Here is a 15,759-nt window from a genome sequence, read left to right as displayed (position 1 = left end):
GTTTATCTTCCCAAGATGACCACCAAGGAGCTCTGACAGTCGGTAGGTACAGTCGTATTATTCTTTACTCCTTGATTTATCTTCATGTTGCCTTTCAGGACAGTACGGGAGCAGAGTGTTCCTCACAAAACAACTGTGGTATGTATTGTTAGAAATCATCTTAAATTAATATTTTGTTTTTGCCTTATTACAAAAGTGGTTGAATTTTGAGAGTATTTTGGAAAAAATGTAGAATGAATTTTGGGAGGGGTTCAAAATAGTTGTATTTTTTTGCGTTTTTATATCATAATAATAATAAAGTCCTTTTTTTTAAAACACATGCAGAAATTAAGATTTGGTGGTAACAGTAAAGTATGAATGCATACAAAGTACAATTGTGCCAATTCCAAAGTTAGCTTTTTTTTTGCTTGAATGCAAAATGAATATTTTTAAGTATGTCAGTATGCAGGACAGTGTACCTAATGAATTGTCCGGTGAGTTGCGGCTACTCTTTGCGGCCACTGGGGGTCCTCAAGCCTTATTTCGCAAAACACACACACACACACTGTTGACGCATCTCCATTCATTTGCTTGTGTAAGGGCAGCAGACGGTTCAAACTCTTTCGAGTGGAACATTTGTGTCACTTTTTGAGTCTTTTTTGTGTTTATGTGTGTGCGTTCCCCCTCCATTTCTTTCGTGCGTGCGTGTGCGTGCATGCGCGTGCGTGAGGGCTGCAGCTGAGAGCATGCACGGCGACGACGAGCGGCACCGAAACTCTACAACAACAGCAACAAAATGGACCGGTCGGCACCACTTATTTCAGCGATGCACTTTGTATTCACTGCTGCTACTGCTCTGCGTGGACGTGACGTGGAGCGCCACTGGTGAGGCTTTTTATTATTTTCTCCACGTGTCATTCGTATCTTAGAGTACAAGTTGAAATGATCATTTGTAAAATTGTTTTTTTAAAAGGGGGGGATTTCATTGTGGATTTGCTGCTTTTGCTTTGCCACGAACCAAAAAGTCCGAGAGTGAGTGGAACCAGATGTGCATGAAAAAAAAAGGGGGTGGGGGGTGAGGTGTGCGTGGATTGTGGTTGTGTGCGTGTTGGAGTGTTCAGCTCCATCATGGGCAAAGTTTGGCCCGTTATAAATATACTGACAAAAAAAACGGTATTCTGAAATAGCTTATATTTTCAAGAGTCCTATATTCGTTGTATTAATAGCCCCCGCCCCCAGAATTGGTGTTTTTAAAATGTATTTTATTTAAGGTTTTTATTTATGTTGTGTTAATTCAACTCACTAATACTTTTAAATAAATCAAAACAATTGCTGGAACTACCAATGGCTTCTTGTAGTGTGGCCACTAGGTGGCAGTACTGCAGACGCAAAGAAGAACGCACCAGCTTTAGTCGTTTTTCACAGAGGATAAAGAATATATGCCTGCGAGTATGCCTTGTTCGTGGCCCATCTGTCTTCATTTCAAACTTGTGGCACTTGAGCAGAAAATATTGCCCACCTCAACTGCTACAGCTGTGATTTATCCGAGCAAAAACAATTTAGGTAATTTCATGTTATCTATTATTGTGTGCTATGTGGCTTTTTGGGGGCTGATTTGAGTGTGACATGTCATTTCTAGCCCCGCCCCCTCCTTCTCCCTGCGGCCTCATGTGACCTTCATTTCTGGTTACATTAACAGCCCGCTCATGTGTGATTGACGACTCTATTGGGGCACGAAATCAATCATTTCATTACATGTTACAGGCCCCAACCACAGTGAGTGATGATGCTAGTATTGTATCCTTCCCCACAGTGATGCTGTCGTTAAAATCACTGCATTGCAGTCAAAAGGTTTTATATGTTTAAACAATTGAGAGAAAATAAATAAATGTAATTTAATTCTATCACAAAAAATGTCTTGCGCTAAATGTAATTTTAGTTGACCAGCTTTTACTATCCCAATGTAAGAGACGAAAATTGTTAGGGTCACAATGATGAGCTATTTTGGTAGCCTTCATAAGCTTTGACAATAGGGAGAAAAACGTGCGGCGTCATCAAGTCAACCAACCGGCGTGTTCTTGTGGCTTTGGCTCTGAAAGCTAATTGTCACTGGGAGCTAAAACCACAGCGGCCACTAAATCACATGCCATCCTCACAATAGGACTCGGGTCCTGTTGGGCCTCCTGCGGTAATGCTTCCGTACGACTCGGGCCGCATTGTCATCACACCTTGGGTGCAGAAAGGGGGGTGGAGGAAGATGCACATCCAGTTTAACTTTTGAGCCAAACGTTCTCCCAGTCTCCATTCCTTTCCTCGGCCGACGCCAAGAAAGGCCGACGTTCCCGGAAGCCTCAAAGACGCTCGCATGACAACAGTTTAGATGTTGCCTGACAAACGGGACGTGCGGCGTGAGTCATTGCAGCTGCTTTCTGTCATTTTTCAACAACTAACAAGAAGTTTCATTTGCACAGCCTGCCCTAAAAGACATTTTGAATTCGTTTTTTATTCCTTGTGTAGCTCCTTTTTGGTTGCTCAGTATTTCATCATCCGTTCGACTTTTCTTTTTTTATTATTTTCCTGCTCTCACCCCCTCGAATTCCCCCCCCCCAACTCGTCCCAAACTTCGGCTCTCAATGTTCTTGGGAGTATCAAATGTTTGACAATTATATATTCCTTTCTTTTTTGTAGTCTTGCCACATTGCTCTCTTGAGATTTTTGCCCTGAATTACTTTGTCAGCTGCGACGCCTTCTTTTGACAAGCGCTTGCCTGTCCCATTCGTGTCTGATTCATTGAACGCAGGTATGCTTCAAACATGCAGGTATACCAAACACATTGGCATTGTGTGGGCGGAGCTTATGACAAACTTTTTCCTATTCACCAAAAAAAGAAAATTAGAAATTATGTCTCCCACAATTATCCTTGCACCACAATCCAATGTGGAGTATGCATTTGCATGTTATGTCTGTCTACTTGTGTTGCTTCACCGTTGGTGATACTCATTAGCACGTCTATAGACTTTTCTATTTTGTGCTTGTCGTTGTTTTAAAAATATAATGCACCATTCTCTATGTTTGATCTTAGACATGAAACCTAATTTAATAGTGGCCCTGAAATGATTCGCCTCACCAAATTCAGATGAGTTACAAAAGATGAAAGGAAAGCGGGCCTATTAGCGCATTTGCTTGTTTCCCACACGCTGCCTTTACGGTGCGACTTTATTGTTTCGAGAGGAGGCTAATTGGGGGGCTTCAGAGGGGAATGTGTTACGAGCAAGTAACTGGCTCAGCGGTGATGGTTCCCATGCTTCCTCACTTCCTGGCCTCTCGCAGGAGCCCGCTGAGTCGGAATGCCGAGGGTCACACTTTGGTCGTCTTTTCAGTCCTTGGCTCCTGCAGGCTGTATTTGAGCAGAGTTTGGAATATGTGGATGATATTTTAGAATTTTTTTTTTTCTCCCCCCCTTCTTCGGTCCTGTCTGTGCTGCCCACACAAACACGCAGTCGTGTAGTCACGGTGGCTTCGACTCCGCCAAAACCAAAATTGTAAAGAGGGGGGGAAAAAAAAGGAAGAAAAAAACACTAAAAATGTGAGTACATGAGCTTTGTTTGGAGCTATCATAAAACAAAGGGCATTAGGTTCAACAGGTGCATTCTGTCTAATGGCCTGTAGGAGGAGACAGTAGGATGTACATTCAGTATATATGTGTGAAGTGCAAATATGTGTTTGGCAGCTCCCACCACTGCATGTCAGTGTTTTATTTCTTCTTTCAGTGGGGGCTACTTTCCACTTGCCAATTATCGGATAAATTGATCCCTCCGGCAGCTCCCATGGAATGTTCTCATCTACCGTATTGACTTGTGGCTTCCCTCCACAGCACCGCCGGACTCCAATGACTTTGCCTTCTTCCACGAGGGCACCCGAGGCTGCCTGGGGGTGCGCGGGCGCTCCCTGGTGCTCTCCACGTCCTGCCAGGAGGCCGGCCAGCGCTGGAAATGGGTGTCCCTTGGTCGCCTCTTCAATTTGGGTTCCTCGCTGTGCCTGGGCGTGACCTCCGGCAACGACACCGCCTCCGGGCTGGGACGCACACCTCTGAGCGTGTACACGTGCGACCGCCAGCCCCCCATGGTGAGCTGGACGTGGAACTGCGGCCAGGTGCTGGAGGACCTCAGCAACTACCTACCCTGGCCGTCGTTCTCCAACGTGTCCACGCCCTCCACGTCCAGCTCCAAATGGAGCGTGTACGGTGAAAAGCAGGACCTGTGCGCCAAAACGTATCGTGGTACGTACGCTACAGAGTCCAAGGCTTTTCCTTTCGTTTGTTCACATTCTGAAACCTGCATCTTCTCCGTCATGGTTACATCCACAATTTAGTGTCAGACTCGCGCGGGATGTTAGTCAGACGAGGAAGAATGACAGTCAGTGTCGGAGCCCTGAGGAAATCTTTGCACTCGCTTGCTCTCGCTAAAAATGTCTGCCCTACTTTTCGGGCTTTCAAGTGCGTTCTCCCCCTCTTGCCCTTTTCCTCACACTGTGTTGAAAAATGCGTGTGCACGGAAAAAAAACTGTTGATATCTTACACAGCTTTCAGTTATTATTTTTGTGATTTAACAAACCTCTGTGTTGCTCCTCAGAGATCTACACTATCCAAGGGAACTCAAACGGGCGCCCATGCCACTTACCCTTCCTGTACGACGGCCAATGGTTTCACAACTGCACCAGCATCGGGCGAGAAGACGGCCACCTGTGGTGCGCCACCACCTACGACTACGCCCAAGGCGAAAGCTGGGGCTTCTGTCCCGTCAACAGTGAGTTACTCATGAGTGGGCCAAATTCATAATTCACCCACTTTCCATCTTTGTTTGACTTACCGTATTGGCCTGAATATAAGATGACCCCGATTATAAGACGACCCCTCCATTTTAAGTTTTATTTCAATGGAAAAAAAACTCGTCTCATATTCGGGCCAATACGGTAATTGCTATCTTTCAACCGCATAGGCGGCGGCTGCGAGACCTTCTGGGACATTGACCCACTGACGGACAGCTGCTACCAATTCAACAACCAGGCCGAGCTGTCGTGGAACGAGGCCCGCATCAGTTGCCAGCAGCAGGGAGCCGACCTGCTCAGCGTCACCAAGCTGCATGAGCAGACCTACATCAATGGTTTGTTTACAACTTCGGACTCCTCTACGCACAAATGACATCAAGGAAATGTGCAGGGGGAGGGTGGGCGGACAACCCCCAGCCCAGACTCCGACTGAGGCTACTCAGATGACTCAGAGTCTCCGGACCTCCACCCATTTATGAGCACCAGTGAAATTTCAGCAATCCAGTCTGTGTGTCATTTTAAGTGCTGTAGTCAAAATGTATATATGTGGGATTGAAATGTTTTTTTTTTAACTGATTAATATATATATATACACACATTTTTCAAACAGACTCTGCAACGCATACAATCCTTGACCCTAAATCTGTTCTTATTTTCAAAGGCCTGTTGACCGCCTACAGCACCGCCTTTTGGCTTGGCCTCAATGACCTGGACATCAACACCGGCTGGCAGTGGGCCGACTCATCCCCGCTCAATTACCTCAACTGGGAGCAAGGTTAGCCTGTCGACAAACCTTTTCACCGTATTTGTAAACAATAGGCAGCAAGATACCAAAATCTTTCCGCAGACCAACCAAACCACGAAGACGAGGAGAACTGCGTTGTGATCAGGACAGAGTCGTCGGGTCGCTGGCAAAACCGCGCTTGTTCCGAAACTCTTCCTTACATCTGCAAGAAGAGGCCAAACGCCACTTTGGATCCTTTTACAACCGGTCAGACCGCAAGCAGGTTCAGAATAAGTTCCAGAACCCGAATGGCATCACGTCTCTGGTGTCCCAGCAGACTCATGGGCGGACGATGAGAAGTATGAGTGCCAAGTGGGATGGCAGGCCTTCCAGGCGGGCTGCTACAAGGTGGTGCCGGAAAAAGCCGAATGGGACGCGGGGCTGAAGGCGTGCCAGAAGATGGAAGCTAACCTGGCTAGCATTCACACGCTGCCCGAGATGGAGTTCATCGTTCGCAACATCAAGAAAGGTCAGTTGCTGTCTGCCATTTTTTTTCATTATAAAACCCTTATTAAAATATTTGAGCCCTTTTGTGTAAGCTGTTTATATTTTAAATAAAGTTCCGTTTAATTGAGTTGCCCTTAAGGCATTATTAACATTTTTTTTTTCTTTCTACCAGTAAACCAATTAACTCATTTTTGTTAGTCAGATGTATTTATGTTATTGTCATTATTCAACTGTCACTTTGGAATGTTGGGCATTCCACTCTCTGGTTGCTACGGTAACCACACATCCCCACATTTCCTCTCATCCTCTGTTCTGAACTCAAAACGTACTCCTCCGTCCAAATTTTCTGCATTTCATTAACATTCCCTTGAGTGCCACATCACTGTTTCTGAATGTGTGTGTTGCTAATAATGTGTGTGTGTGTGTGTGTTCAGACACGGAGCAGCTGTGGCTCGGCCTCCACGACATCGCCATGCAGATGGACTTCCACTGGAGTGATCACACCCCCGTCACCTTCACCCACTGGCATCCGTACGAACCCAACAACTTCCGCAACACTCAAGAAGACTGCGTGTCCATGTGGGGACCCGTGAGTGACCCCCTCCCCCTCCTCCAAAACCATCATCCCCTGCTTATACCATTCCTCACGTCTGTGTGTCTAAATACACTCAGCAGCTATATGTGTGTGTGTCGCTTCCACGCGCAGGAGGGCCGCTGGGACGACAGTCCGTGTAACCTGACTCTGCCCGCCATCTGCAAGAAGGCCGCGACCAAAAGAGAAGGAAAATCTCAGCATCAAGACTGCAAACAAGTACGAGACTCACCTTCCTGTTTAAAACGCATTTGGTATCACTAACTTTGACATAGTACAGATGCATATCAATAAATTTGATTATTTCATTTCAATGTGGGCGCAACTTGAACCAACAAATCCAATAATCTCACGAAGTCGCAATAAGGTTGGTTAGATTAAAAAAAATATGAGTATTGTAAGTATTTGCTTGGTTACATGTGTTGCTGCACCATTTGTGTTCAAATATTTGCTTCAAGGGTTATAACATCTTGACGATTCTTGCTAGCATTAAGCTAGCGGAAGGCAAAGTTGTATGGGAGTGACAATAAACACGCAAATCGTTCCCAGCACACAGTGGCTTCAATGTACAGCATACCTGCGGCCATGTCTATAAATTTCAAATTGGTCCTTTTATTTTTGTCTGCAGCTACTGACAATCTGCAGGCCCCGTTGAGATCTTGATTCTTGTTATACGCGTTCCAGCTGTTCAGTTTGGACCTCCGTTTTCCCCCCCCCGTCTGACTTTTAGGGTATACGTTCTAAAGTGACCCTTATACACAGTCAGTGAGGACAGCGGGAATACAGTGTGTGAATCAAATCCCACGTTGGAGGAATTCACGCAGACATCTGTGTTTGATTTCGCATCCCCGTAATCACGTCCACATGTGTGGCCCATCCATATACGACGCTCCCGTCGCTCACTTGACGGGCTCGAAATAGTCCAAGTCGAGCGCATTTCTCGGAAGCGTGTTAGGCACCTAAGCAGAAAATATAGCACAAGTGGGCAATTTCGTGTATTCATTTATTTTTATATTATTTTCTCATAAAATAATAATTAATTGATTTATTGTAAACAGTTTTTATTTCATAAAGTGATAATTAAATAAATCTGATTAGATTAAATATCTAATCTTGGATCTTTCGTGTATTCATTTATTTTTATATTATTTTCTCATAAAATAATAATTAATTGATTTATTGTAAACAGTTTTTATTTCATAAAGTGATAATTAAATAATTCGAATTATATTAAATATTGATAAAACAGTTTAAAAAAATAATTACAATTAAACAATGGGTTATTTAATTATAATTAAATAAATTATACAATTTAAACTGAATTGCATTATTTGCCAGGATAAAGGGAGTTTATTTGAGGGTGTTGGGGTAGGCGTCAGGGTTGGTCATGTGACAGGAGTTCACCCCGCGGCCTAGTTTGGTTCCAGCTGAGCTCAACATGTGAAACAACAAGTGAAAACGCCACGTGATGGTTAAGCTAACAAAGCTGTCCTCGCTGTTTGTTGCTGTTCGCTGAGCCCATCGCAGCAGCATGACACAAATAAGGACTATTAGAATGAAGTCGCTTGTTATTCCTTATAAATTGCCAAAATTCGGTTTTAATAATAAATTAAGTCCCCAAAAAGCAAAATTGAATGGTGGAGTCCCCCCCAATGCATTTAGTGGTCAGATGGTAGCGCTGTGATTACATATGCGGCATTCCTTTACAACACTTCCTGTTGTAAATTAAAAGAAAATAAAGTGTTGTATGGAAGTAGAATGTTTTCAGGCATTTGAGGAGAAGTAAAAGACTTGATGACTTTTCAAGACAAATCCTTCATGCAGAGAAAATATAATCCGCGTCGCCTGGAAGAAACATTTGTAATTTGAAGCTTTTTCCGGGACGGTTCACCTAATAAAAGTGTCAATTTATCAGACAGCGATTTTATCAGTTAGATTTGAAAGTTGAATGTTTTGCGGTTTACTTTGTTATGTTAATCGAGAATAACACATAAATGGAAATGCCATAGGCTAAAAAAAAAAAAAAGCATCTATGAGCTGTTGGATATTTGAACACAACCAGTGGAGCAACACATAAAGACAGACATAACAATCCTCACAGGCTTCTTTATTCTTCTAGTGGTGAAAGTAGGCATTACATTTCACAAGAGATGCACGATTACGACGAGAGACATGAAGAATGCGGCGGCGCTGCCTGAAAAGTTTTGAGGTTTGCATGCAGATGCTAAAAGGAGGCGGTGGTTTTTGCTTTTTGGATTTTGCGCACTAGCGTGAAGAAGAATCATCTGGCTCACCCCCGATGACCTCTCGAGTCTGGCATGATGATGCGCCTGCGTGCGTTCACCACAGCAATGACAATCAATTCTGCATACTCACATGAAATACTGGTTTTTTTTTTTAGCATGACAATTGGTATTGTTTTTATATTCCATAAAAGGAGAGTTTTATTTTTGGTCACTTTTGTATGCCGTTGTATTCAGCTGTATGTCTGCACCCCCCCCCCCTTAGGGCTGGAAGTGGCACAGTCCATCTTGCTACTGGGTGTCGGAGGATCTGTTGACATTCGATGAGGCCAGGAAGTCGTGCGAGGAAAATAAGGCGTCGCTCCTAACGATCACCAACAGGTAATTAACCACGAAATCATCAGTCAACTTTTGCTGACTAATGTGCTTTGAAATCATCCTCAAAAGATTCGAGCAGGCCTTCGCCAACAGTCTGGTGTTTGGTCGTTCCGTTGATTCCTTCTGGATCGGCCTGCACGACCAGGGCAGCCCCGGCTCGTTCCACTGGCAGAGCGGGGACCAAGTGTCCTACACTAACTGGAACCGAGACCAGCCGAGTAGGTCACGCATTTATGGTGCAAGTCGAGGACACGCCTCTAACCGCATCCTTCCTATCTTCTAGTCAGCGTCCGAGAAGGCTGCGTCTCCATGGCGACCGGTTCGGGAACCGGGCTGTGGGAGGTGAGAGAGTGCGCATCGTCCAAGGCCAAATACATCTGCCGCCAGAACCGGGATGCCACCCTGAGCCCCGAGCCCTCTGTTCCCGCCGCTCAGCCCACGCCCAGCCTCACTGGGTCCTGCCCCAACGGCTGGAAGAGCAACAGCAACCTACGCTATTGTTACAAGGTACCCACCCGTTCTTGAAATGAACAAATATGGCCATTGCTGTAAAAAGTGATTCTGTGTGCAGGTCTTTCACTGGGACAAAGATCAGAGGTTGAGCTGGCTGCAGGCTCACTTGTTCTGCCGTACACACGGCGCCGACCTGCTGAGCATCGCCGGCCCAGAAGAGGAGCACTTTGTTCTTCAAGTCCTGCACGAGACCTTTGGGTTTGTGGACCATGATGAGGAGGATCATGAAGATGATGGTGTTGATGATGTCAATTGTAACCCACAGGGAGTCTGAGGAACACGATCAGCACTGGTTTTGGATCGGTCTGAACCGCAGGAACCCGATGGAAAGCAGCAGCTGGAAGTGGAGTGATGGGCAGGCTGTGAGTGTCACGCTTATCAACATTTTTTTTTTCAAACATAATAAACCTGAATCGATAATGCTGAAACTGGATCGCTAGGTCACGTACCAGAACTTTGGGCGCTACTTCTACAACGTCCGGCAGTGTGCTGCAGCAGACCTGGGCTCCATGACCTGGCTGGCTATGCACTGTGAATCACCTCTGGACTGGATCTGCAAGATCCCTCGAGGTACATCACCAAGGCATATTTTTATACGGTTCTATCTTGATTCTTGCTTCTTCTTTGTTTTCCGTGATTTTAGGCAGCGTTGAGAAGCAACCAGAAGGTCAGTGTGACCTCGTAGCACATGAAAATCATCCGTCTGAAAATCTAACAGCATCTTATTCGCTCGTTAGGCGCCGCTTCGCCGGAATGGATCGGCTTTCAGGAGGCCGAATATAAGTTTTTCGAAAGCCGCACCACGTGGGACCAGGCCCAGAGAATTTGCTCATGGGATCATGCATCCCTGGCTTCGGTTCACTCGGCGCAGGAAGAGAAATTCCTGGCCAGCACGCTCAACCAGGCAAAGAAAACACGGCTAAAATTTTCAATGGAAGTGTCATAACATCACAAAATGATGTTTTCATTTCTTTTTTTTTTTTAATTTTAGATGGGAAAGGCGGAGTCTGATAACTGGTGGTTGGGACTTCACACTTTCAACAACGACGGGCGTTTCCGCTGGTCCGACCACTCTGTGCTCAACTACGTGTCCTGGGCTGCCGGCAGGCCACGCCCCCCCAGTCGCGACCGCAGATGCGTGCACTTGATCGCTAGCAAAGGTGAGACGAGTCTCACTGTCGAGACTTTCGATTATACGTGAAAATGTAAATCGTGCTCAACAGGAGAGTGGGCTGAGCAGAAATGTGACTCGGACCAATCGTACATCTGCAAGAGGGTGAACGTCACTGGCACCGCCCCCCCGACGCCATCGTCTCCACACCCTCCCTCGGGTTGTCCCGAAGGATGGACCTCGTATCAGCGCAAGGTACACAAATAAATTATTTTATTTTTTTTACTTTGGAAGATACACACATCAAGCCAATTAGCCTTACTAAATATAATTTGAAATGATCCTTGCTAGTGTTTTAGAGTCTTTGAGCTACATTCCCAGCACGTCACATGGTCCGCGGCCAAAATCAAATGTGAGCTGCAAGGTGGCGTCCTGGCCGTCATTTCCAATCATTTGGAGCAAGGTAAGACGCTTTGGTTATTATGTTTTGGCAACATTTAATCATCCACTCTCGTCCTCGCAGCCTTCGTCACCACCCTGCTGTCCAACGTCACTGTCGACCTGTGGCTCGGTCTCAAATCCGACCCCAAAGGTCACTTCCAGTGGGCGCAGCCGGGTCTGCTTAGCTACACTAACTGGGCTCCGGGACACCCGGTTGACAACAACGGGCCGCATCATGACAAGAACCCGGTACTGGAATGTTCTCGCTGGATGTTTTCTAATCACCTTACCCGCCCTCGGTTTTGACGGTCTCGCTGTGTCCTACCAGGGAAACTGCGTGGTCGCAATTCACGGCAACCCGCAGAGGCACAAGGGCATGTGGTTCTCACGGGCTTGCGAGACGGAAAGCTTCGGCTACCTTTGTCAGAGACAACAAGGTGTGCAAATAAATTTTTCAATATTAACATTTTTAATCCAATGACGTGACGCCACCTTTTGTTCAGATCCAGGAATGCCCGCGGCACCAACCCTGATTCCCGCCACCTTGTCCAAACGTTTGGACCTGGGTGGCATCACCTACCAGGTGGTGCAGAAACGACTAGACTGGACCGGCGCCCTTCACCTGTGCAACGCCTTAAACGGGACCTTGGCGGCGCCGAAAAATCCCGTCCAGCAAGCGTACCTGACGTTACTCATCAACAGCTTGCGGCAGCCGGCGTGGATCGCTCTCTACAACTATGAGGTGAGGTCAATTAAAATTTATTTGAGCCAACAATGGGTGGGAACTCCATTTTTGAATCCACAGGGCCGAAGCTTCACCTGGCTGGGCGAGGAAGACTTATCCTATTCCAACTGGGTGGACGGGGAGCCCAAACAGTTGCCAGGCTGCGGTCACATGACCACCTCCGGTCTGTGGACCAGGACCTCCTGTGAGACCAAACTGGATGCTGCTATCTGTCAAATTAGTGGTGAGTAATAATATCAACAGCTTCAGCATTCTTGTAGTCGCTTTATTAGGGACGCCTCCACTATTCAACCCAAGCATGAAATGTTGTTGTTTATCAAAATAGATGCGCCAGAGACTCACAAGTGGCTCTACCCGGGAAGTTGCCCGCGCACTGTGGGCGACTGGGCCTGGGTGTCCTTCAGGAACCACTGTTACGCCTTCAACCTGCAAAGACTCAAACTGCAGCAGGACGCACTCATGTCCTGCCAGAAAGGTCGGGACAACCTTTTGTCTCACACAGGCTTCCTTCCCTGCTGTAATATATTTATTCTTTTTTTTTTGCTTCTTCTCAGTCGGGGCTGAGCTTCTTACCATCTTGGACGAAGCGGAGAACGCGTTTGTGTGGGAGCACATCCAGAGCTCGGCCGAGCAGGCCCACGGAGCTTGGCTGGGAGTCAGCGTCAGAGGTGCCAAATCACTTTTTTTTCCTCTCGGGATCAATGTCACTACTTTCATTACAGTTGTCTTACATAACCATGAAAGCAAATGTCTGTGAAGTTAATTTAAGAATTTTTTTTGGGGGGGGACATTTTTTGTTATTTAGGTGGAAGTCTAGTGTGGAGCAAGGAGACAGAGATGTCATACACCAACTGGGAGGCTCACGACGTGGCTTTCTCCGTGCTCTCGCCCAACTCCTGCTTCTGGATCCAGAGCAACAGCGGCCTTTGGAAGCCCGGATCGTGCCGGAACCGAACGCACGGCGTCATCTGCAAGCGACCCAGAAGTAAGCGCCCAAGTCCGATTTTGCTTTTAATGACATCATCAAACGTCTATTTCCTTTTTGCAGTCATGGAGTCCTCCAACGAGTTGCTGAGCGGCGACCACCTGCCCACGCTGATCGTGGTGCTGGTGACGGTAGTGGTGCTGGTGGTTCTGATCGTGGCCGTCATCTACTTGTACCGGCGGCGCGGCGGAGTTGGCGTGCGGGGTTCCTACGACGGCGCCCGCTACAGCCGTACGCACTCGGGCCAGGGCGACCAGGTGGAGAAGAACATCCTGGTATCGGACATGGAGCTCAACGAACAGCCCGAGTAGTCCCTCGACACTTCAGACTGCACCGGAACCGGTATTTTGTGAAGCCAAAAATAATCCTGAGAAAAATAATCCACCCCCTCAAAAGTTAAAGGCTGTGTAGAGCACAGCAGCGTCTGAAGTTTCTACATTTTTCAAACTGTTCCCAAGTGTGTCTGTGACATGCTTTTCTCCAACGACACCAAGGATTAACAGTTACAGCACATTTTTTTTACCGAACAAATGAAATCAGACTTTTTTTTTTTGTCAATGCAAATGAAGAATAAATGACTTGGAAGCTTTTTCGAAGAGTACTCAAAGCTACTCGCTCCTTTGATGCCAAATTCTCTTTTTCTTCTCATTTAAAACCAAGACAAGCCAAGTCGACGAAAACTGTGATGTCATCATCCCCATCCCGCCTCCTTCCCTTTGGACACGTCAGCATCCGAAGGAGGAGGAGGTGTCCAAATTTCCAGTGACGTGACCTCCTGCTCTGTTCTTGCACTTTTCTTTAATTTCCAAGTGTTGCTATGTTGTGAGTTTTTACACTCCGCCCCCCCTGCCATACCCCCACCTGGAGCTGAGTAAGCAATTCCCCCCCCCCTTTTACACAGCGCCCCAGGTCCACACTTGGTCACGGCTATTTTTGTTTTTCTTCTCTTACTATGTGGCTTAGGTCAACAGATTTAAAGACTTTCACGGTTCTTTTGCAGTTCTTTTGGGACATTTGCCAACAACCGCCCCTGACACTGACTACAACCCCCCAAACGAAGGTTTTGAATGAGTTCGCCATCTTCTTCCCACCATATAATTCTTAAAGCAGTGTCTTGAAACCCCCACACCTGTACACCTTACTTTGAAACCTTGACCCAGACTTGAAAGTCTTAATTTGAAGCCCAGTTTTAAAACCCAAACCCTGGTGTGACCCCATCCAGCCCCTGATTTGAAACCCTACTTTGAAAAGCCTAACCCAGGCTAAAAACCCTAATACAAAATTGAATGTTGAAAGTTTAAGACCCTAATTTGGTTCCCTGGCACAATTTTGAAGACCTTATTTTGGAGCTCATCGCTGTCGTGCAACCCTAACCTTGACTCGCAACCCTACTTTTCAACCCTAACCTTATTTGAAACCCTTTTTTGAAATCCTACTCTGAAACTTGAACTCAGACTTAAACCCCTAATTTGAAGCCCTACTTCGAAACCAAGTGACTCTGATTTGTTTCTTTGTCATTTTTTTTCTTCTTCTCTGCCTTCGTGGCGGTCTTTTTCTTTTTTGCTTCAAGATATTTGGAGACTTTTCCACTTCTTTTGTTTTGTGTGTGCGTGTGTGTGTGTTGCCAACAATTGAGATCCCCCTCCCGACACCAATGTAAATACCACAGTGTTGATTTTACCCCCCAAAAGCAGATTTAGGATCATTTCCCCGTCTTCCCCCGCCTCCAGGATTGTTTTTTTTTTTTTTTTTTTTTGTGCTGCTGGAGGTGTGTGCGTGTGCGTGAATGCGTGTGTGTGCATGCGTTGTCTCCAGCTGTGGAATGTTGAGTCGGCAAGAAGAGCCCAGTGGCACGTCTGGAACCAATCGGAGAAGAGAAAAGTTAAGTGGGTGGGATGGTGGGGGTGCTTGGGCTAAGGGACGTGAGGGGGTGAAAAAAGGAGCAAAGCAGTGGAGGTGAAGAAGGGATCAAGAGAGGATTGGGGGAGGTGAAGGCATGTAGGAAGAGGTTGACCGCCCTCTGGGGACCGTTTGCTGTACTGCAGTTAGGTTGCGAGCCATCAGTGTTGCGCAATAATGACGCGTGTGCATGTCAGTAGACTTTTGTGTGTGCCTGTTACAATTTCTCATTCCTTCATTAAGTCTGTCAATCAGGCCACGTGGTCCCCCTGTGAATATGACCGGAAGTGTCCTTTTTTGTATGAAATTAGTAAAAAGATATATGTTCTCTGACGTTTTGTTTCCATTATTGATAACACCAATTGCAAGAACACTAAAAAGCCTTACTTTACATGGTCATTAAAAAAAGTCTTACTACTTACTCACATGGTCATTCCCCCCCCCAAAAAAGTCTTACTATACATGGTCTTTTAATTTTTTTTTAAAGCAAATAAATAAAAAGCATTACAATACATGGACATTTTTTCTCCAATAATAATCATGAAATATGACCATATCCATTGACAAGTGAAAAAGCGCTTATCAATCAATATTTAAAGTGAGTGTTACACCTAAACGAGTGTGAAACCTGAAAATAGTTTATTCAAAACATTTACCAGTGAAGCAAAATTATTTTCAACTCGAAAAAACGTTTCATACAAGTATGTTTATTTTGAATACTACATTTATTAATTTTCAAGTTTGAAGCTCAACGCGATTAATTTCATTTCCAAGGTTAATATTTTCAAGTACGAATTTTGTTCATAGAAACTGCT

At 45.8% G+C, this 15,759-nt stretch overlaps 1 protein-coding gene across 2 annotated transcripts; it reads left to right on the top strand.

Moving 5' to 3' along the window:
* Nucleotides 1-4: 4 nt before the first annotated feature.
* On the top strand, nucleotides 5-15,277 carry mrc2 (mannose receptor, C-type 2). Of its 2 annotated transcripts, none has more exons than XM_049744342.2 (27): nucleotides 5-864; nucleotides 3,854-4,258; nucleotides 4,611-4,784; nucleotides 4,977-5,141; nucleotides 5,468-5,581; nucleotides 5,654-5,797; nucleotides 5,868-6,059; nucleotides 6,472-6,626; nucleotides 6,744-6,848; nucleotides 9,138-9,253; nucleotides 9,320-9,468; nucleotides 9,534-9,757; nucleotides 9,822-9,961; nucleotides 10,029-10,125; nucleotides 10,204-10,333; nucleotides 10,407-10,430; nucleotides 10,501-10,667; nucleotides 10,755-10,923; nucleotides 10,987-11,129; nucleotides 11,226-11,337; nucleotides 11,398-11,564; nucleotides 11,644-11,752; nucleotides 11,819-12,057; nucleotides 12,121-12,283; nucleotides 12,386-12,535; nucleotides 12,615-12,728; nucleotides 12,866-15,277. In XM_049744342.2, the coding sequence occupies exons 1-27, from the start codon at nucleotides 726-728 to the stop codon at nucleotides 13,354-13,356; spliced, it is 4,497 nt and encodes a 1,498-aa protein (XP_049600299.1). In that variant the 5' UTR covers nucleotides 5-725; the 3' UTR covers nucleotides 13,357-15,277. The 2 variants fall into 2 exon arrangements, with proteins under 2 accessions (XP_049600299.1, XP_068509437.1); XM_068653336.1 differs by having other exon boundaries at nucleotides 5,865-6,059.
* The last annotated feature ends 482 nt before the right edge of the window (nucleotides 15,278-15,759 follow it).

The sequence above is a fragment of the Syngnathus scovelli genome, chromosome 16 (assembly GCF_024217435.2).
Source record: "Syngnathus scovelli strain Florida chromosome 16, RoL_Ssco_1.2, whole genome shotgun sequence".
In the NCBI taxonomy this organism is placed as follows: Eukaryota; Metazoa; Chordata; class Actinopteri; order Syngnathiformes; family Syngnathidae; genus Syngnathus; species Syngnathus scovelli.
The sequence above is the reverse complement of the archived record's forward strand: the minus strand, read 5'-3'. Positions and strand labels throughout refer to the sequence as shown.